The 22,645-nt window shown below is 40.1% G+C and overlaps 2 protein-coding genes across 3 annotated transcripts; one reads left to right on the top strand and one right to left on the bottom strand.

The window, feature by feature from the left end:
* Positions 1-1,364: 1,364 nt before the first annotated feature.
* si:dkey-182i3.11 (insulin-like growth factor-binding protein complex acid labile subunit) lies at positions 1,365-5,821 on the top strand. The gene is made up of 3 exons (XM_049577066.1): positions 1,365-1,433; positions 2,777-3,004; positions 3,885-5,821. The coding sequence occupies exons 2-3, from the start codon at positions 2,789-2,791 to the stop codon at positions 5,760-5,762; spliced, it is 2,094 nt and encodes a 697-aa protein (XP_049433023.1). The 5' UTR covers positions 1,365-1,433; positions 2,777-2,788; the 3' UTR covers positions 5,763-5,821.
* A 1,284-nt stretch (positions 5,822-7,105) lies between these two features.
* On the bottom strand, positions 7,106-22,620 carry LOC125889245 (gastrula zinc finger protein XlCGF26.1-like). Of its 2 annotated transcripts, XM_049577067.1 has the most exons (8): positions 16,541-16,856; positions 15,428-15,526; positions 14,025-14,241; positions 13,055-13,125; positions 12,191-12,316; positions 11,565-11,850; positions 10,345-11,093; positions 7,106-9,664 (listed from the first exon to the last, which is right to left on the bottom strand). In XM_049577067.1, the coding sequence occupies exons 1-8, from the start codon at positions 16,694-16,696 to the stop codon at positions 9,398-9,400; spliced, it is 1,971 nt and encodes a 656-aa protein (XP_049433024.1). In that variant the 5' UTR covers positions 16,697-16,856; the 3' UTR covers positions 7,106-9,397. The 2 variants fall into 2 exon arrangements, 1 of the variants encoding a protein (XP_049433024.1); XR_007449426.1 differs by lacking the exons at positions 7,106-9,664; positions 10,345-11,093; positions 11,565-11,850; ... (1 more) ...; positions 13,055-13,125; positions 14,025-14,241 and adding exons at positions 20,068-20,130; positions 20,686-21,025; positions 22,431-22,620 and having other exon boundaries at positions 16,541-19,064.
* Between the last annotated feature and the right edge of the window lie 25 nt (positions 22,621-22,645).

The raw sequence follows: 22,645 nt of genomic DNA, 5'->3' as shown, positions 1-22,645 counted from the left end.
GAAAAGGAAGGGATGGGGAGGAAGTCGGTTTGTGTTGCTCTCTACATTTGGGATTGTGTGTGTGTGTGTGTGTGTGTGTGTGTGTGTGTGTGTGTGTGTGTGTGTGTAACAGCTAGTGATTTGTGCTGATCCGAGCACGTCAGCAGGGATCGATTCAGCCAGTGGCTCATGCTGACCCCGATGACATCAACACACAGACAAACACATATTTTTGTGTACTTTGGTACTTGTGAAGACCTTCGTTGACATGATGTATTCCTTAGCTCTTGATTTACATATTTACTCATAAACATAACACAGCAGAGCACATTATCATTTGATAAACACTAGATACAGCATCCCATAGATCCTCAACTATGAAGGATGTGAAATAAAATAAAGGTCTTCTTCCCCTTACATGTTATAGGAACCTAAGTCCTTTTTAAAATTCAAATTTTCCTGTGCTTGCATTCAACTTAGCTATCATCAGTTCAAAGGAAGCATTATCAGCTTGACCAAGTCAGTAAATTCTGGTCGAGTCTGACTCTTCTAGTGGCACAGAATAATTCTAGCTGCAGTGATGAAGATGCCTGTAAATTCTCTTTCTACCTCCTTGTAGACAAAGTTGGGGAGATTCTGATAAAGACCTTTAATACCATTCACCCAGTTTTTCAATAACAACTTTCAAATAAAATTCCCTCATGAGTTTTAAAAGGTACCAGCCTCTCTGTTACATTTCCAACACAAGTTGTTCTATATCAAGCCCATTCTAAGAGGGCTTACTGGTGTATAATAGTACCTATAAAGGATCTTTAAATGTGTAAATTTATGTCATCCCTAATGAACCATCCTGCATTTATTACTATGTTGTTCTATTCATGTACTTTAGTGTTAGTGTTACAATTTAGATCCCTTTGCCAAATCAGTCTTACATTTTTGTATTTCCCACAATGAGTATCTGTACCAAACTTTAAGGGACTGAGGCTGAGTGAGCAGATCTAGGTAACTCGAAAAATATTTTCCCCCTCGCCTGGTTTGCCGCCCATGCCTCCAATGGTACTTCTAAATGGGAAGTACCTCCAAAGATGACTATAAAACAAAAACACTGTATTAATATAAACCCATTCTTTATTAAGTTTCTATTTCTTTGAAAGAAAGAGTCATCTAGTTTTGGACTTACTGATTTGGTTTTTCAGTATGCAGTTTGGAGTTTCTAAGTCTGTCTCCATATATGACAGAAACTGTGCTGTGCAGTCACCACATTGGTTTGACCAAATTGTTTTTGTCGTTTTTCTAAGAAAAATCATTTCATAACCGCAACTTCCTGTGCAACAGATAAACGTGTCCCACACAGCATCCTCTACAGTCGAGTATAAAGACGGTCTGCAAAGTCAGCTTTCAGCAAAAGTATCCTGCAGCGACACACAACTTCAAGCACTGCCTTCTCATCGGTGGTAAGTTTTGATTTAATAGCAATTACATTGGTATAAGAAAGCAAGAGTAACACTTGAAATATATTTACTGAATAGATGATTGTATACACCGTTAATACTTTTACCAATCTAACTTAAGAAACAGAACAAAATTATTAATAAATTAAATCAAAATATACTTAAAGTCCCAAAGGTAAAAGTACTCATTTCATTTCAGAATAATATATATTACCATTATCATTATTGCATTAATGTGTTCATCTCTTTAATGTTGCAACTGATAAAGGTGACCCAGCAAGCAATAGTCGTGATTTAAACGTATTGGCTATATTTAGCACCGATTTAGTCTAGCTACATGTAACCCAAATCTAGCCAATTTAATTTTGAAATTGATTAAATGTAATTTTTGCCATTGCAGATGGCGTGCAGTATGATATTCAATCACGTATGGAGAGTCAACAGTAATTAAAATATGTTTCTCTCCATTTTTTGGACATGGTCTCTACATAGCCGTATAATTGATGACGTCTACACTTTGGCTATGGTTAGATGTCTACCAAATTTTCACTGACAGCCCAAATTCAGCCGTGATTCAGCCTAGATGTCAGGTCTTCATGTAGCTAGACAGCTATTAGATGTTTTTTAAACCAAAAATGCTTGCTGGGGAAGCTTATTTTAACATATTTCATTGTAATTATTTTGATGATTATATTTTGCATTAATAATCTGAATCTGCAGGGTAACTAAAGCTGTAACTAAAATAAATATAATGGAGTAAAAAGTAGAATATGTCTCTCAGAAATGTCGCAGAGTAGAAGTACTGTAGAAAGTAGCATAAAATAGAAATACTCACATAAATGTACTTATTTACTCTCCACTGCTGCTTTTTATTACACCCAAAAATATTAATCTTGAAGCTATTTAAATAGTAATCCATTCTGTTTCCATTAAGCAACCAGTGTCTTCAAAAGTGTTGCAATGAATACAATGTACAATACAAAGAGATACTCTTCAAGAACAACTAATGATACTAACTTTAGCATTTAATTGTATTTAAATTATGATAGTTCAAAGAATTCAATATGCAAGATGCAGAAAATAAAATCTATTCATAATATATTTTAGCCCAAATACTATAGAGAATAGTTGTAATGACAAATTCCAGCAGTTTTAACTCAGTGATGTCTAAATTACATAATTCTCTTTCAGATCTTCTCCAAAACCAAAGCAAACTTGACATAATGCTTTTATACATTATGATACACTGACAGAGTTTACAATTTTGGGGTGTGTATAAAAGACTTTGGAAGGGAAGAGTATAATTGTCCTGTTTCAATAGTCTCATACTTCATGTTTGTTCTCAGCTGTAGCTGACCATGTTGGCAGCTTTAACTCTGGCCTCCCTGAGCCTCATGGTGTGGGCATCTGACCTCTGCCCCCCAGCCTGCCAATGTGAAAAACACCTGACCAGTATTGGTTGTCAGGGGAGAGGACTGGACCAGATCCCTGAGCTGCCAGAGGTCACAGAGAAGCTCTACGTCTCATACAACGAGATACAGGAAATACCTACGCGTGGGCTGGAGAAGCTGCAGGTTTGAAACATACGGCAGCCTGAAAGCTGCACTTTGTGTATGATGCTTTTTAAAGTAGACATACATACATCAGATGGCTTGAAACACATGATTCTGATCCACAACAAAGTTTAATGGGTTCTTTCTTGGCCCACGCTACACTCTTCCACCAAGTTTCATGAAAATCAGGCCAATAGTATCTCCGTAATCCTGTGACAAAACTTAACTGAAAACATAACCTCTCTGGTGGAGGTATCAACCAAGAAATTGAAAAACAACTAAAGCATCCTTTACAATCAAATCATCATAAAGTAGAACAGAATTTTTAGCCTATTTGGGATTCCAAGACACTTTGACACTAATATATATATATTTTTTTAACCCAGTAGCCAGAAAAAATGTTTGTATTGTATGTTTCTGCAAACCACAGATACATTACATCTGTACATTATTTTGTAACGGACATGTTGAAACTTAACATTCTTAAACAATGCTGTGGTCAAAGTGTGGTTATGTTTAGACACCAAAACCTGTTTATGATTAGGAAAAGATCATGTTTTGGCTTAAAACACCCACGCTTGGTGGCACATAAGCTGCTAGGAAGGCAGGGATAGGTCAATGAAAACGCAGGTTCAGAGCCACAAATGCAGCTGGGAAACACTGCATGGGGTTGCCAAAAAAACAACTTTAAGTTGTTTGGTGGTCTTGAACAGTGGTCTTGGACTGGCAGCCATCACTATAAATGTTTATATGCTACACACAAATATAACATATACATGGTTTCCAGAAACGTACAATGCCACCATTTTCCTCTGGTGACTAGGCTGCTTTATTCAGTGATATTTCTGAAGAATTTTATTTAACAGACACAAATCTTCTCTCTTTCCTTGATATTTTCAAGGTCCTGGATCTGACTAAGAACCAGCTGAATGTCTTCCTATCCCTCAACCCAGTTTGGCCCAATATGACAAACCTGTCTAAGCTCTTCCTACGCAACAATGGACTGAAGTCTCTGCACCCTGGTCAGTTCCTAAAGTGCCCAGCTCTCACCTTACTGGACCTGAGCGAGAACCAGATTGAATATTTACCGAACGGATTCCTCCATGGATTAGGTAATCTGAAGACACTGTATTTGCACTTTAACCAGATTCGAATGTTACAGGTTGGTGGCTTGGAAGGAGCCGTCGCCCTCGCTGACCTCAATCTTAGCCATAATAATATAACAAAGATAGAGGAAGGTGTGTTCAACAACTCCTCTGCGCTCGAGAAACTTGTTCTGTCCAGAAACCGAATCACAAGTGTGGATGAGGCCTGCTTCAGAGGAGCGACAGGTCTCCAACAACTGGACCTGAGTGGCAACATGCTGATCACTGTTCCAACTGAGGCACTGAAGGATGCAAACAGGCTCATGTATGTGTATCTACAGATGAACAGTATCATCAGCCTTCCAGAGGATTGCTTCTCCTCATTGGCCCTGCTGGTTAATCTGGACTTGAGCAACAACAAACTGACCACTCTGTCTGAGGGCTCACTAAGAGGTCTGACCATGTTGCAAGAGCTGGGCCTCAGTACCAACCTCATAGATTCTCTTCCTTCTAAAGTTTTCAACGACTTGATCAGCCTTGAATTACTTGATTTATACAGGAACAAACTGACATCCCTTCCTCTGGACATATTCAGGAACTTGAACAACCTACAAGAACTGCAGCTGGACAACAATCTGATCTCTGCCTTACCAGTTGGGGTGTTTGATCCGCTGTCCAGACTCAAAGAGCTACATCTGTCAAACAACCGCATCCTGAAGCTCCAAGACTCTCTGTTCAACAAGCTCAAGTCCCTGCAGAACCTGTACTTGGAGAACAATGCCCTGAAACACCTTCCTAAAGGCCTTTTCCACAAGATGAGGGTCCTCAGGGAGATACATCTGAATGACAACCACATCAGGTCTCTGCATCCCTCAGTCTTCCATGGTCTGGTGAGGGTACATTCGCTGATACTCTCTCGCAATCATCTCACCTATTTACATCCGGACCAGTTCAGAGAACTTATCGCTTTAAAAGAATTAAAACTAGATGAAAATCACATCGGCAGTCTTTCAACAAGCCTGTTCATGAATCTAACTCATCTTGTTGCACTGGATCTGAATCATAACCACATCTTAAAGCTGTCTCCTGATGACTTTGTAGGGTTGACCCACCTTAAAGAGCTCAAGCTGAGCTGCAATCAGCTTAATGACATCCCATTCAACACCTTCTACCCCCTCAACAGCCTCCGCAGGCTTCTGCTAAAGAACAACAGCCTGAATAATTTACACCTTCAGCTTTTTGCCCGACTTTCAAATCTAACAGAACTCAACTTGGATGAAAACAAGCTGGATCACCTGCAGCCTGATGTATTTCAAGGGCTAACAAACCTCCAGAAATTGAGTTTGAAGTCCAACCAACTCAGATCAGTGGAGAATGGGACTTTGGAGCCACTAAAAAGCCTTAATGCTGTCTGTCTGTCAGGTAATCTGTGGGACTGTTCCTGTGCACACATTTTCTACATCAGCAGCTGGGTAAACATGCACAAAGACAAGCTCAGAGACCAGCCCGTCTGCTTCTTTTCCTCTTCTTCGTCACCCTTTACTGAGGATACACCATTGTCTCAGGCAGCTCTGTCTCCCCTGCTGCCACAAGATCATTGCATTAAAAGTGCTGCAGGTGGCCCATCACCTTCATTTCCTTTAGAAATGCTGAATCTGCTCATTATGTCTCTCATAGCTGTCAGCTCACTGTGACATCCTTTGTAGTGGTTTTGTGCTCTCTAATCTTTTCTTCCTGCCTTTACATTTCATGTCTGCTCCTGGTGTTTCAGTATCTGCACCACAACCTCAATATACTGTATAACTGAATAACTACAAGTGCATTTAAACATTGTGTAAATCACATTTATTAGGGAAAATTTGCACTGGAATAATATGATTACGCTAGTCCAAGATAGATTAGTGTGTGTTAAGAGAGTTCTTGCAAAATTAAAAACTGTTTATGATTTACTGGACAATAAAATGTGGGGATAAGGGATTTAATGTGAATAAGTGCATATATGTTTCAGTAGCATGAATAAGTATCACATCTTGAATTTCAAAGTAAAGCCTCACCATTAGACAACATGGACTCTAGTCTAGTGATGTGCAACATATCCTGGTTTTGTACCTTGGTGATATAAGAGTAAGATCTTTACTTCAGGCTGTGAGGGTTGAGTATGTGTTAAAAAAAATACTGTTTAAACTGTCTTGATGACAGGAGATATGTTTGTAATCTGTTGATTGTGTTTGTGTCTGCAATTAATTTTGATAGTAAACCAATTCAATAGAGAAATGTTTTCAGCGCTTTAAGCTTCTTCTGATATACGCCAATAAAAGGAACAAAAAATCACAAGATTCAAAGTTCAGTGTTTATAAGACTGACTTACAGTTGCAAAGTTGAGATATAACAATACACTCCACAAGAAAAGATACAGATGAAACATTCTTACAAAATAACTGTTTCTGTATTGTTCTCAGTCAGCACACTGGCTATTCTAATGCACACAAGGCAACTCACAGTTGTATTTTATTAATCTATTGGAGATCTGAAACAAGAAAAGAAAAGCCCTCCTCATGGTCGTTAAACTGTTATAAATATCAGTCTTACAACTTAAATAAGGTTGATAAAAAAAAACAGTTTGGATCAACAGTGAGCAAAATACGGCTCAAATGTAACTGTGGCTGTTAAGATTGTTTATGACACCTCTAAACTGAGACTCTGAAAGTAATGAAAACGGCTTGTAAACTTTTAAATTAATTTGACACATTGCTCACCAAGTTAAAAATTTCAATTATGAGACAGTTTAAAAAATTTTTTTAGAAGCCTACACAGCTGGGACTGTATTCACAAACATTCTTAGAATAACCTCAGAGAGCTCCTACCAATATATATATATATATATATATATATATATATATACATATATAAGGCTATATTTGGCTTTGGTAGGAGCTCTCTCTCTCTCTCTCTCTCTCTCTCTCTCTATATATATATATATATATATATATACATATATATATATATATATATATATATATATATATATATACATATATAGCCACTCTGAGCAAGGATGAGACAGAAGGAGTGCAGACACCCGGTGGAAATAAAATGAACTGCATCACAATATGAGACAAAGTGTTGGCATTGTTAGTGTGATCACTCTGCTGATAGAAGGTTGAGACAGACCCGAGTCATCACTGCTGCACTGTTGCATTTTTCCAGATATCTTAGTGTTGTGATCACTTTATTTCTAGTGTTATATCATTATTGCTGGGCAGAGATGTGAGCACATCTCTCATGAGATTAACCACAAACAGCATGCCTGCACCATCTAATCTGTAGCATTTCATTGACTCACTGACATTCAGCATTTGGAAAATCTCTCTAATCTTTGTATTTCTGCCATTTCCTCCTCTGCTTAAGATACTCTTAAAAGTCCTCCTCTATACTCCCAACAGTTATTCATCTTAAGAGCTCTTTTAAGAGCTAAGGTGCTTTTTGAATAACTTTTATCTTTTCTAGGACCTAGTCTTAACTGTATGGGGAAATTCTTAGAAAAAGTCATAATTCTAAGAAAGTTCTAATAATTTTGTCACCAGAAGCAACTCTTTGTATGAGGAAGCTCTGTGGATACAGCCCCTGATCTTTAATGAGGTGTTCCTTCTTACAATTGATTGGGCAAAAAAGTTGAACTCTTTGTTGTAGTGTCCAGCCTCAAATCGTACAGGCCGACTTTATTTGAGTCCTTCTGTATGAGTTAAAAAAGTTAAAATGCTGACAGTAATTGTCTTAAACTTTCTCCCAGACTTTTCTGACATCTGCCGACAAACCCTGCTTACAAATATATTGAGATAAAGAACTATGGGCACGTTCGCATTACACGGCTTACCACTCAATTCTGATGTTTTCCCCAGATCCGATCTTTCTGCCCTTGTCCATAGTAGGAAGGTCCAGTGCCATCATTCTGCGTAATAATTAGCCATTTGCTTCTATTTGGGAAAGTGTGTGGCATATTTTCGGAGAAATAGCCCTTTAAAGCAATGGGCGTTTATACAAATGGGCTTTCAGTCCACTAGCTCTATTAGCAGCTATTGCTTTTAGTTTTGTTAAGAGGAGGGTGTGGGTGTGGCCAGAGAGGAGTCAGGAGTGGTGGGGCCGCAACGTGGAGGGTTTTCCATAGACACAGTTCTTCCAAATCTTAGAATGGCCAGGGCTGCCTTCTACTATCTCTGTTGGCGCCCCAAGACAATACTTTCAAGGCATGTAGGCAAGTTGTCCCCATCAAAAAGCGTCTGGCAGTCAGACTCTATCGGGAGGTGACTGAGGCAGCATAAGGCAGCAGAGGTATGGCTATAGAAGGCTGCTATAGCCATACCTCTGCTATAGCAGAGGTATGGCTATAGCAGCCTTCTGAAGTTTCAACGGACCACTCCAACACTGTATGGTTAGTAATCTTTAGTAATCTATGTCTGTGCAGTGAAGTTTTATGTGGCAAAAACCATGATTGTTGGGGGGAAAAGTCAGATGTGTGACATCAGAGCAAAAAAAAAAAAAAAAAGTGTTTGGGTGTTTTGGCCACATTTGCCTGTAATGTGAACGTAGCCTAAAAGGCTCTCCGTACATGCAGATGCCTCCAATGAAATGCAAACTGTTAATGCAAATTGTCAGTTATTACCACATATAAATGTTGCATGTTATCTTTCTTTTATCCATGTTTTCAATGTAGGGCACCACATACTTGTTTCTAAGTAGTTCTGACTGTGCCCAGTCATTTACCAGCAGTTCTTTCCAAGATCTCTAGTACCTTATTCAAGCTGTCGTACCTGACTCACTCACCATAAGTCTGTCTGGTGGCAGGTAATGCCTTAAATTCATTAAGGAGCCGTGTGTAGGATTTAGTGTCATCTAGTGGTGACCGGCAAAAACTTGTCCCACGTGCAAGGCATGAACTCCCGATTAAGATTCAATCAGTGTTCATCGTTCAGGAGGTTTTTACTCAGAGCCTAATTATCAGCAAGGTCCTCTCCAAAACAAACTATTCTCCAGGTGATTATACACTAAAGAAAACATACTTACTATATTTAATTTCTGCTAACATATCCCCCTAAATCCTACACACTGGACCTTTACATTTTAAGCACAAAAAGGTGCTCACCTAAGCCTCTTGAACCTTTAAGAATGATCATGTACACAGTAACAGTCTCCAGCTTCAACTAAAAGGTTATTCATTTATTTGTTCACTAATCCGAACCCCACAGTGTAGCTACGGCCATCACTCAACAGGTACGGGAAGCTTACGTCATGCGCTCTGTCACCAGGGCAGACGTCTTGTCACAGTTTAGCTTCAGACGTAGAAACACTTGTGGTCTTTTAGGTTCCTCAGGTAGGAAAAACTCTTGCCACACTTGTCGCACATAAACTGTTTCTCCCCGGTGTGTATCTGCTGGTGGGCTTTTAGACTGTTGCCCTGGTTGAAGCTGCGTCCGCACGTGTCACAGCTGAACGGCTTCTCCCCAGTGTGGATGCGCTGGTGTCTGTTCAGGTTTCCTGTGTTGCTAAAGCATTTCCCGCATGTGTCACAGCTGAACGGTTTCTCTCCTGTGTGGACAACCTTTGGAGAAAAAAGTTAACAGAAAAGCTGTGAGTGAAATCCTTTTTGATGTTGGATTTACAGATGTTAAGCCTTGTATAAAGATTCATACCACACTGAGCCTGCTGTAAGAAATGTTTAATATTCTTTATTCCTAAATCTCTTTTACTTTTTTCTGTGAGGTTTGCTCATATCAGTCAGATTAACCAAACTCTCTAAACAGCCCAAATTTGACATTAGTCTCTTGTTTCAGCCCGATGAATGCTGAGTGTTCTGCTCATGCGGACACGCATGTTCATACATGTTTGTGAGAAAGTTTCATTCATATTACAGGATCTGAAACAATAAGAGAATATTAGCAACACAGCTGTCTGTGACGTGTCATCAGAGCAGCATAAAGGGCTCAATTTTAAAGGTTTTTTGTTCCTAATTTATACAACCAGCATCACTGTCAAATGTTGACAGGAAGTGTGCCCCACACAGAAGGGCAATGTCAGCACTGAGGGTTTTGATGAAATTCCTGACACTTCTGTATCATCCTAACATGAGGTCCATGAGTTTTCCTGTTTATTCTATAGCACCATAAAGTATCTGTGGTAGTAGACAAGGAAAGTTCCTAAAATGTACATCTTTCATAAACTCTTTGTCCACCTAAAGTTCCTTTTGTTCTTTTACAAAAACAATACACAATGCAAACCCACCTGGTGTGATTTAAGGCTGCTGTGCTGTGTAAACATGCGACCGCAGATGTCGCAGGAGAAGGGCCTCTCTCCGCTGTGCGCCTTCAGGTGAATCTTCAGGTAACTGGATGACTTGAAACTCTTTCCACAGAGCGTGCAGCTGTGAGGCCTGTCCACTGTGTGGTGCTGCTGATGCGAGCGCAAGTCAGTAATGGAGTTGAGCCGCCTGCCGCAGAGCACACACGTACACGGAATAGTCGCCGCATGTGTCTGGAGATGTTTGCGGAGCGAGTCGACACAGGCCACTATCGTGCTGCACGCTACGCATGCCAGGGACTTCATGCCTGAGTGAGAGTGAGTCTTCTGGTGCATTTTCAAGGCACTCTTCTGGATGAAACATTTGCCACAGGTCTCACAGCTGAAGGGACGCTCACCAGTGTGTATCCGCTGATGGCCTTTCAGAGTGTCAGCCTGGTTGAAGCTTTTGCCACAAGTCTCGCACCTGAATGGCTTTTCCCCTGTGTGTATTCGCAGGTGGCGCTGCAGGTTACCTTGTATTGTGAAGCTTTTGTTGCAGTACTGGCAGTTATAGGCCCGCTCTCCTGTGTGGACCATCTGATGCATTTTCAGGCCGTGGGCTCGATAGAAGCTCTTTCCACATTGTTCACAGCGAAACGGCCGCACCTCAGCGTGGAGACGCTGGTGGTTCCTCAGCAGCTGCTTCAAGGTGAAACCCTTTCCACAAACATCACAGGTGTGTGGTCTCTCACCTGTATATGAGAGCAATGAGTACTGTAAGAGAAATAGAATATGGCATACTGCAGAAATCAAAGGTAATATGCTTTTTAAAGCTCCCCTAAAAAAACAATTTCAATGAACATAAATCAAATGACCTGATGTGAAAGGGGTGTCTTGCACTGACAAACACAAAGACAGTCTATCTGTTCTGCAGCACTACCGTGCTTTTCAGCCCCTTTAGCTCATTGTTTTGGTTTTAAGGCACTTCACTGTGTGGTTGAGTCTCACCACTCTCATTAAACCCCCATCAGGCTAGAAACAAACTTCAAGGTTCAAGAAATTAATGATGAAACCTTTTCTGCTGCATGTGTAAATGTGTTTCCTATGGATGTTTCTTTACACCATACTTCCCCATAACAACCTTTTTAAGGTAATATCAGGGCTGCTGATTTGTCAGCTTCTTGTGGAGTCCTTATGCCACCGTACTGTATTACCACACTCACCTGTGTGAAGCAGCATGTGTGCATTGAGGCTTCGCTGGAATGAAAAGCCTCTGCCACACTGAGAGCAGATGAAGGGCTTCTCTGCGTTCGCCCCGTGGACGGCCTGGTGGGCTTTCAGCTGCAGCAGCTTGGTGAAGGTTTTTCTGCAGTGTTTGCAGCTCAGAGGCTGCTGGTTCTGGCTGTGACTCTCCTTCTTTGCTCGACCTCGATGGGACTTGGGCTTTGTGACACGTTTAGGTCTGGTGGGGAATCCTGGGTCACCTTCATCTGGATCTTCTGGTTCCAACTGACAAAAAAAATAAACAAAGAGTTGATTCATTTGCTTTAACCCACTGTTCCTTTTCTTGTTTTGGTGGGCTGATGCTAATCTCAGCATTCACTGGCTAGGAGGCAGAAATCTCTAACAGATGGAGTTCATCACATGCTTAACATAGACTAGCCTTAACACTTACATTAACACATTTAGGACACCATTCTTAATTATGAAAACACAGACCATGTATGTTTAATTCTTAACATAATAAAGGGGGACATATACAGACAAATATAAGGTAAAAAAACAAACAAACAATAAAAACCTTAAAAACAGACAAAATAACACACAAAATGAATGTGATGAAATCAACCTGGTAGTCTGGGTCGTCATCATCGTCCTGGCCCAAGTCATCCTTGAACTGACCAGAATCAGAGGACGCCTGGTCTGCAAAAGGCTCCAATCCCTCCTCCTTTATTATCACAGGTTGGACACAGTCCTGAGAGAAGGAGAGAATATGGAGTCAAATATCAGACAGCACAGTGTCTGGGTGGCCTAGGGAACTGAAAATAAAAAGACATGGCTGCCCCAGTCCACATAATATTATGTCCTTTGGGTCTAGGTCTGTTATTTGTATTCTGGTCCAGGCGCTTTATTTCCAGTTAGGGGAAATGTTGCTACAGCATACAGCAGTATTTCAGACAACAGTGTGCTCCTAACTTTGTGGCAACAGTTTGGGGAAGACCCCTCTTTTGTTTCAACATGAGCCTGTGCACAAAACCAGCTCCATAAAGAAATAGTTTTCTCAGGTTGGTGTGGATTCATTGAAGAACATGACTGGCTTGCACAGAGTCCTGACCTCATCTCCAACACCTCTGGGATAAACTAGAATTCATACAGTGACAGCCAGATCCTATCAACCAACCTCAGTGTTGTCCCTCACTAAAGCCCTTTGACTGAATGCAAGTAATTTAGCAGCCAGGTTCTGAGGCTGTAACAGCAGCAGATTAAAGCCCACAATCACGAATGTAGTTTACTAATAAAACAATGGAAAAAAAACTTTTAAATAAACAAATTAGTTGGCCCCATTTCTTTAGAAATTCATCATCATAATTAAAAAGTATTAATGTAGAGTGAAGAGGAAAACAGGCAGTGGGGAAGAGAGGCCAGTGTAAACTCCAGTTCACCTTAAACAAAGGATATCAGAACATTTACATAAGACAAGACAGGATTTTACCTCATAAGTTCTGCCTTTCCACAGGTGAATTATAGGTGATCTCTTCACTCCAGCATCACCGCTTGCAACAACTGTAAAAATTCAAAAAGCTTTCCATCAGTATTTTGCTCAATTTCCACTTCATCAGACCAAGTACAATGAAGAGAGAGAGAAACCAAGAAAGAAAGATGGTAGAGATGCAGCACCTTCTTAATTTAATTTAAGAACTCTTCAACAGCAAACTGCTCCTACATCAATACCCCATAAGCACTTGTGGTAACAAAGATAAATGATGTCAACTGCAGTCAAAGTGCAGCGTTTTATTATCTTGTAGATATGTGAAAACTCAAATGCATCTTTTCTTTCCTGCCCTACACAGCGAAACAGGAAAAAAGGACACAAAATTAACAAAATAATAATACTATAATAATACTATAATAATAGCTGAAGTGGGCCGTGTTTTTGGCATCACCAGGCTAGAGTCTTTGAGCACAGTGTAATGTATGTAGTCTGAAAGTACACAGACTTAAGCACCTCCTCTTGGGTCTGTTTTCAGGAAAATCTAGTCCATGACGTCCCTGTGGCCCAAAAAGCATTTTCTCCATAGATCACCGTTATGAAAGAGACATCTGTTAAATTCTTTGAGAGGAAACTTCAAACTGCAAACAAGGTCAAACATGACTCTTATTTTCATGACTTTTTGGACCATGGAGATTTTATGTTTGTAAAACTTTCCTCAAGCCAAGAAAACGGATTTATAAATGTGTGACGCAATTACAATATTAAGTCTATGAGTTGAGTGGGAACTCAAGGGTGGGGCCAGAAGGAGAAACACAACTGCACATATTCAGCGGGCCTGAAAACTTTCTTGGCATGTTCGCCAGGCAAGCAATTCCACTGGGACAATTCTGTACCAATGGAATCAGTATAAAAGACCAATTTTCCACTCAATGTTTAATAAAGAAAAACAAAACATTAAAAGGACAATCACCTCTGCGACACTTCCTCCCTGAGCGCTGGCTATGAACAGTCTCTCCCTCTGCGCCGTTGGTCGGAGCCCCACTGTCCTCCTTCTCTCCACTGCTTCCCTCTGTCAGCTCTTCTACCTCCTTCTGACCACCGCTGCCCCCCAGTACCAGCTTCAGCTCCGTCTCTGCCACCTCCAGTCTCTGCCTCAGGTCCTCAATCTCTGCAACACCCCGTGTCACCTACAAAGACAAAAATAGAAATTGTGAAAAAAGGAGAATGAAACGATTTTGTAGTTAGCTGGTTTTCCACTAGGACTGGGTATATGATGATCTTTACTATGAAATGATATAAATGTATCGTATTTTATATCATAACATTTTGTGAAAAAAAAACAAACAAACGTGTGTTTGGGAAGTACTGAGCTTAAAACAAGATAAATGAGACTTTGAATTGGATGTTTTGATAAAGTTTTTCTGTTGTTAAATGTAGTGCCCAATGACTGAAGTTCATGAAGAATGTTTGTCTTTTTTGGATTCTCCGTTGCCAGAAAAACAGTTTTCTTCACAAATATAACGTAACACTTGGTGAGTAACTGATGTATAAATGGTCATTTTGGGGATGGAGTATTCTTATAATATTTAGAAAAAATATTTTGAAATGTTACTACTATCATAACTTGATTGTAAAAATGATTGTCTCTCAAGCAAGTTGAATAATCTTTAGTTAAAATGACGTATTGTTAAAGCAATACAGAAACTTTCAAAGTCAGAAGGCAATGGAGGACTACTTCAATGAATGACAGAAATGCTTGTTTCTTCTCTTCCATTTAAACGTACTGCTTTTTAACTTAAACTTATCTTGAGGTAAAGAAACTGATCAAAACCCAGCTCCAGCTTTCCATCTGTCAGAACTGATATTACAGTGATATCTTTGGCTTTGGACTGTTGGTCATAAGAAATAAGAAGTTTGAAGGACTTTAGGAATAAGTGTGATTAGATTTTTTTTAATTATTTTCTGTTGTTTTATAGAGCAAAACAATGAAGCGATTATGCGAGAAAATCATAACATATTGAAAATAATCGCTGGTTTCAGCCCTAGGATTAAGAAATAGGTTAAAGAAAAAAATTACAGTAGTTCCATCAATGTTATTGATATTCCATCTTACGCAGATGAATGAATGCATCTGCAGAACTTATGCAGAACTGTTCAATAGTGAGATGAAACATGAAACATTTTACTCTCTGCCATGTAGATAAGTTTCAAATTTCTCATTATTTTTGTATTTAAAAAAAACATGGATTAGAAACCAACTTGCTGTAATAACATCCTGATATAATGACATCATTTTCCTCATAATAACAATAGAAAAGACTGATTTTCAAGATGACCATAACACAAATATACCAGCACAGTAAAGTGACGTACCTCTAACTGCAGCAGAGAGGAGCAGTCATGGAAGAGCTGGCAGATCTTCTCCACAGCTTCTCGAGCCAGAGATGTCATGAAGACACTGAACTGAATCACCTGATGGGAACAACAAAGATTGCTGATAGAGGCAATATCAATACCACTTATCAAGTGTCACAGCAAGTGGAAAAATTAATGAATTGTTCCACTTAACCAGTGGGAGTGAAACCTGTAAAAAGAGCAACAGTTTACTTATCTTGTGATAGATTTTAGAAACTATAATTTTTCTATGGTGTTCCTCGAGTCTTGGTGTCTAGATGTGGTATTTTGGAGGGATTTTTGACCATTTGCATCAATTCTCAAGTGATAAAAAAATGCTTAAATTTGGCAGCAAATCTGTGTAACAAGTAGTATCATCCCAAAAGTTGCTGCACCAATTTACGATACATAAATAAGCGTGGGAATAGCCACCATATACTTCCATTATAATGTTCTAAAAATTCAATAGTTTTCAATAGGCACCTAACCACAACACAATGTTTATTACAGAATATGATGAGGACAAACTTGACACAGAGCTGAGCTGGATCTCGAATTCATCCCCAGGTTCCCTGCTTTCAAATGATGTATACCACATCTATGTGGCATATACTGTTGATCTGCAATCAACCCATAAGGATACCCTAGTCCCCCCTGAAGAAGACAAAATGGGTTCATGGTGGGTGTGCAGGTAACGTGCACGTTAAGTGAAACCTGTAGCTGAAACGCTTCTAGACATACAGCAGATAGATAGGCCTGGGCCTGCTGTCCGAATCAAGATGGCGATCAAAGATGGATTCTTGTCTGTGTTGATAAACCAGAACTACGTGTTTAGATTTTATTTTTGCTTTGTATACGCTCCACGTTTCATAGCATTCCTACTGTGAGTCTTTACATAAGTTTAGCCGTAGTAAGCTAACTGAAGCAGCTAGCTAACTATTCTATTTCTATGCTCAGCTGGTTGTTTGGACGCCAGAGGAGGGAGCATCAACACGGGAGTTGATGACCGCAGTAGATGATGTAGGCGACGCCAACAGCACCGACACAGCTCACACACACTCAGTAACGTTAACCGACAATAGTTTAACGTACCTTCTCCTCTGAGGGCCCGGGTGTGTTTTCAGTTGTACATGAGGACACTTGTGGGTGTGTTGAAGCGGAGCCGCCGATAACTTTGGTCATTTCGGTTACCGTTGTATTCACCATTATCTCCAAAATGGAGCCAACCTGCGCCTCCAAATCTGACATTCTGATACGTTAATATGTCAGCTATAAATTCAGTTTCTGGTCTGTAATTTTACAGTACAACAAATGGCCTTTGCAGCTACAATATTGTCGTCATGGTGAAGAAACTCGTGCCACTCACAACACGGATCCCATCTTCCTCTTCCCAGTTCATGCTCTTCAAAATAAAAGCATGCATACCTACTGCGGTCACATTCAGTCATAAAGCAGTCATCAGTAGACATCACAACAGAGGGATAATTTTACTGTTACTTTACTTAAAGGTCCAGTGTGTGGGATATTTTGACAGAAATGATCATGGTATAATAAGTGTTTTCTTTAGTGATAATCCAGCTCCCAATATACAAACTTCCTATACAAACAACATACATTGAAGGAATTCTAACCAGAGGTTTCAGATGGTTGTAATCTGCAATCTTGACTGCAAGATGCTAATAAATCCTCCTAAATCTTACACACAGTTCTTTGTAAAGGATGCCGATATATTATCTGAACATGTGATGAAAGAGTGTGCTGATGACCGGCTGTACTGTAAATGTCACATCTCAAGAATCACAGCTTTATTTAGACATTTATTTTACTGTGCTTTGCTGTTTTTGAATACATTATGAACTATAACCCAAATCTGAGGAATCAGATAGATGAAAAGAACCTTAAACCCCGAATTTTAAAGTTATCTGTCTGGATGTCCAGTACCAGTAGCTGGTGGATTGGCTCTACACCAGTCCCTCCTGTGGTACTAGTTAACGGTATGTGAAGCTTTAAAAGTGCATTTTTCTTCAGATATCCAATACATTTCAGGACTACGTGTTTTGCACTGAGAGGAAATAAATACCATAAGTAAGAAGGTAAGAATACAAAGAAATTACTGCTGCATTGTCATTATTTGCACCACCTGCACAGTTTCAGGACGTAGTGAGTATGTTCCCTGATATTTTCTGATACTTCTCAGCACAGTTGTGTCTCTTGAGCAGCCTTGAGTCTGAAAATCCAAGTCCACAGCTGCTGCAGGAATACGGCCTCTCTCCTGTGTGGACCTGCATATGAAACTTCACGTGTCCAAGCTGCCTGAACCTCACTCCACAAACTTCACACTCGTAAGGCTTCTCCCCCGTGTGTACCCGTAAGTGTCTGAGGTAGTTTGTGTAGATCCTGAAGGCCTTGCCGCACTGCTCGCACGTGTGTGGTTTCTCTCCAGAGTGCTGCAGTTTGTGGGACTTGAGAGCCTGGCGAATGATGAACCTCTTCCCACACACATCACAACTGAATGGCCGTTCTCCAGAGTGGATCCGCTGATGGTAGTTGTATGTTGCTTTGTAGAAAAAATACTTCCCACACGTGTCGCAGTGGTATTGCATCTGACCTGTGTGAATGAGCTCATGTCTTCTCAGTGAACTTGCAGTGTCAAAGCTCTTGCGGCAGGTCTTGCAGCTGAGCGGCGTAACGTCTACTGTCGTTCTGTCCCGTCGATAGATGACTCTGCGGGTACCTCGTTCTCGAGTCCGACTCCTGATGACCTGCCCATGTGTTTCATCATGAGTTACTTTCTGGTGTTTCTGCAGTTGGCAGTTGTAAAGGAAAGTCCTACCACACAGGTCACACATGAATGACTTTGAGGCACCATGAATGAGCATGTGGGCTTTCAGCTTGTTGTCCTGAATGAAACTCTTCCCGCACACTTTGCATTTGAACGGTTTTTCACCTGTGTGAATACGAATGTGTCTCTTCAGGTTGTGTTGCAGGGTGAAGCCTGCCCCACATGTCTCACATGTAAACATTTTCCCCTTGTGGACTGACTGATGTGTCCTGAGCGACCTCCTCTTTACAAAAGCTTTGCCACACACCAAGCATTTGTAAGGATGTTCACCAGTATGAATGCTTTTATGGCACTGCAGAGTGAACGCATACCTGAAACTCTCCCCACACTCTGAGCATTTGTGCTGCTTTTCAACAGTGTGTACGACTTGGTGAGCCTGCAGGTTGTGTTTAGTTTTAAAGGCTTTCCCACAGGTGGAGCAGTTAAACGGCCTTGTGTCTGTGTGCACAAGCTGGTGAGTCTTCAGGTGCATTTTTGTTTTGAATGTCTTCTCACAGAGCTGGCACTTGAAGGTAGCATACTTCTTCTCCTCGTGTCGCAGCAGGTGGTACTCAAAAGTTGCTGTATTCCTGAATTTTCTCGGGCACTGGTCACAGGTGAAAGGCCTCTGTTCTTTGTGAGTGTTCATGTGCTTCATCAGATGAAACTGGCGATTGAAGCTCTTGTTACAGACATCACATACAAAGACCTTGCCTTTCTTCCTGACTTCTGCTTCCTGTGTGTTTTGGCTGTCAGTGTTTTTGGATTCTGTCGTGCTTGTTGTGGTACAATCACCTGCAGTGTCCAGAAAGGAGAGGAAAATACAAAAGTTAAGTCACACAAGAGTAGAAGAGGCAAAGACTGGGATTTTTATGTAAAAGGACACAATTTGGTACGAGTTATTATTTGACTTAAAGGGCTGGTCTATCTGTGTTCTTTTCCATGTTCTTCAAATGGAAACTACCACTCAGCTGTAATCAAAAAGTGGTGACGTAGGTTTCAGTGCTGACCCACCCTCACCACGCTGCACACACCTTTCACACCTCTCACTGACAGTGTAAGCATGGAGAGTGAGTAGAGTAAATGTGTTAGCTTGGAAGATCTGAGCTTGGAGGTGGAGCATGGTGCTATTAAACCATTATTAAGCTGGGTGAGGACACACTGTGATTCAATGTAATACTGCATTTGTACTGTATAAACACTTTGATAGATCCACAGTCAGTGTATTACCTCCAGTAGATGCAGTCGGCACGCTTTAGGTGTGTAGACGCAGAAAGAAGCTAAACAATGTAGCCTGCTCTGGACATAATGTTAGCTCGGTTCACATCGTCACATAGTAACACAAACTAACTAACCAGTCAGCAGTAGTGGTAACTGGCATCTCCATGTGTTCTGCGAAGTGAATTTACTGTTTCTGTCAAAGTAGGCTGGTGGCTGTGGATGGGAGCAGCAGCAAAACATATTCTAGCTTCCTTAAAACAGGAGCACCCAGGGAAAATAAAAATCAGCTACGTGTACTATATTGAGATCACTCGACTGCTTTACTTCACTGTCAGACAGCCCTTTCCAATGGGGAACTGAAGCCGTTGTCTATACTCTCTTCAAAGCCAACAGACTACATTGGGAACCGTAATTTTACCTCACAGCACACTGGAGTTACTGTTCTACCGCTGACTCGATTGTTTGTTACTGTGTGACTTTCGCAACCAAACTAACATGGCGTCCGTAGCAGTATATCATGCAGGAAGACTACTTGGACTTGGACTACTTCTTCCACATTCACAATTTAAAATCTCACCATGTTTACTGGCCGGTGAGGTATCAGCTTCAGAGTTCACCTCCTTTGTTGCCTCTCCACCATCTAAACAAGAAATGTATAGTAAAGAATACAGACATACACACATTAGTCGGTTAATCAACTGAAAATACTGTAAATGTTCTGTTCTCAATAAAAATTTAAATTAAAAATAATAATATGTCTAGATCAAATTTTCCTTAACAATTAGATGGAAATTGTTTTTCCCACTTAAGTTTTGAGAGTATTTTACTGTTGTTGATATATTTATTTTGTGCTTTACTATTATTACTGTGACTCAGGGAAACTTGGTTAATGGGTTATTTCTCCTTTTTAGTGGGTTTGCTGTTAATAAAATAATAAAATAGGTGAAAAAAATTAAAGAAATGCACCAGCAACCTAATTTAACTGACTCCGATGACAGTACTGCATGTTCAGGAGCAGGATTTTAGCAAGCCATGGAGTATTTGTACACTGTTACTGTGTTCAGTGCATCCCAGAAGTAGAGCTGAAATGTTCTGTGTTTATTTTCCATTTTGCTCATTTTTCTGCAGAGTACTTGCAGAGAGCTTTTCATAGGGTTAGAATTTTATGGTGGAATTTTCCTTGATGGAAACCCACCAGCATCATGTCCACTCTCCATCCCAGCAGCAGGCGTTGATCCTGTGACTTCCTCTGTTAGCTCATCTGTCTTTCTTTTTAACTTCCCAAAAGGCTTCAAGGTGTAGATCAACCCGCTCTGCTCAAACAGGACCGGGCAGCCGTTCAGGACATTTTCTCTCCACAGTCTGGCATTTTCAAAGCTTTCAGTCGTAGTCTTCAGCTCATTCTCCAGCTGCCTCACTTTGGCCTTCAGAGTCTTGTTGTCATTGTGCAGCATTGAGGAAAGTTGGGAGAAAATCACATTGATCTTTCTCGTTGCCTCCTGAGCCAGCATCTTCACAGTGTTGTCAAACTCTGCCTGTGAGGATTAAAATACAGCAGTCAGCACCGTCTGTTATAAAATAAATATTAGATTAAAGTATCTGACGTTAGACTGGTGGACACAAGTATGTGCTGTTACTGGTCATGCAGTCTGTCAAAATGGAATTTCAATGTCCCGACAAATGGTTTTTAAATGTAATATAAAGTGGAGGCATTTGGTTGCATTATATATTACAATCACACTATCCAGTGATTATTACCTATTAAAGAGTTTCAACTGATGACCCAGCATATTTTAATAATTATATATTACCTTCAGCACAACTATTTAAAGTCTGAAGGTATTGCAACATTAATATAATCATGCTAAAATTATAAATTCAGTGGTTGGCTATCTAATTAAGGAAGTTAAGCAAATGAAAAGGACAAGGCTCTTTAGGGGTAGACATTATTTCGACAAATGTCTAGTACAAGTACCTACTTAGTTAATTTCCACTGCAGAAAAATGAAGGATGCCGAGATTTGCAGGTTAAATTTGGCTTTTTTTCCACAGACAGAGATGTGATGGCTTGGACCAGATGTGGATTAAGGCAGTGATTAAGAAATCATCACTGTGAGTTATAGCTAATTTTAATTTATAGAAATTCAGTGGAATGGCCCATCTCAGAATAATGATTATTATAATATTGGATTATAGTGGTGATGCATTAGTGTCATCACTATTGGTATCAATAATAAGTATAACTTAAATATTGTAGCTGGTAAAGGTTGGTCTAATGTCAACTACTTTACAAACTGCGGGGTACCTTAATTCTAAATAGTACAATCATAATTTATTAGATGATTGATATTTTGGATTACTAATCTGAGTCAGCAAAGTAGCTTGTGACAAAAACTGTCAGAAAATTGTAACGGAGTAAGAAGTATTATAATGGCGTCCAAAGTATAGTAGAGTATAATTATAAAGTAGTATAAAACAGAAATACTCAAGAACAAGCGTCTCAAACCTGTACTTTACATGTTGCACGTTAACGTTACCACTGCAGAAATGTTTTTAGCCGTTAGTCTACTCCGCCATTAATAGAAAATAACAAATGTTATAATTCAAACAGCTGCAATAAGAGCCTGTACAAATATTTATATGCCACTATCTAACTCGTTGGCTTTCTCTAACTTTTGTCCCCTCCAAACTTTATTTAACTTCACATTATTGGCTAGCTAATGTTACTGTTTGTGATGACAGTCCGCCATCTTTGTTACGCTGCCACTTCACTTGATTTCTCTCCGTCGGTCTAATCTCCCCCTGCTACACTATTTCTGACCCGTTTAACAAACTCTCGGGTGTAAGCAATCATCCACGAATAACAGAAATTAAAGGACATCCATTTTATTTATATGAAATGGATGCCAACTGAAAATACATTAATATTAAGTCGACTTACCTCACTTCTTATATTTGGCACCTTTGAAGATTTTTCTTCCTTTAAACGTCCGATATCAACAGCTGTCATAATGACAGTCTCCATGATGGACTTCGTTTCAGAATAAAACACTAGGTTTTCTGACATTTTTTCCTCCAAAGTTATCAGCCGACTCTCACAACAGCGCTTCTACACAGCAGGAGAGTCAGCGCCATTGATCCCGGAAATGGAAGCAG

Source organism: Epinephelus fuscoguttatus, linkage group LG5 (assembly GCF_011397635.1).
Source record: "Epinephelus fuscoguttatus linkage group LG5, E.fuscoguttatus.final_Chr_v1".
In the NCBI taxonomy this organism is placed as follows: domain Eukaryota; kingdom Metazoa; phylum Chordata; class Actinopteri; order Perciformes; family Serranidae; genus Epinephelus; species Epinephelus fuscoguttatus.
This window is presented reverse-complemented; position numbering and strand designations above follow the sequence as displayed.

What these genes read in the sequence shown, in the direction of transcription:
- si:dkey-182i3.11 (XM_049577066.1), top strand. Translation starts at nt 2,789, where the DNA reads ATGTTGGCAGCTTTAACTCTGGCCTCCCTGAGCCTCATGGTGTGGGCA. An exon ending in GTGGGCTGGAGAAGCTGCAG is followed by an intron (nt 3,005 to 3,884) that starts GTTTGAAACATA and finishes GATATTTTCAAG; the next exon opens with GTCCTGGATCTGACTAAGAA.
- LOC125889245 (XM_049577067.1), bottom strand. Translation starts at nt 16,696, where the DNA reads ATGTCAGATTTGGAGGCGCAGGTTGGCTCCATTTTGGAGATAATGGTG. An exon ending in AGGGAGGAAGTGTCGCAGAG is followed by an intron (nt 13,126 to 14,024) that starts GTGATTGTCCTT and finishes GAATTTTTACAG; the next exon opens with TTGTTGCAAGCGGTGATGCT. An exon ending in GGAAAGGCAGAACTTATGAG is followed by an intron (nt 12,317 to 13,054) that starts GTAAAATCCTGT and finishes TCCTTCTCTCAG; the next exon opens with GACTGTGTCCAACCTGTGAT.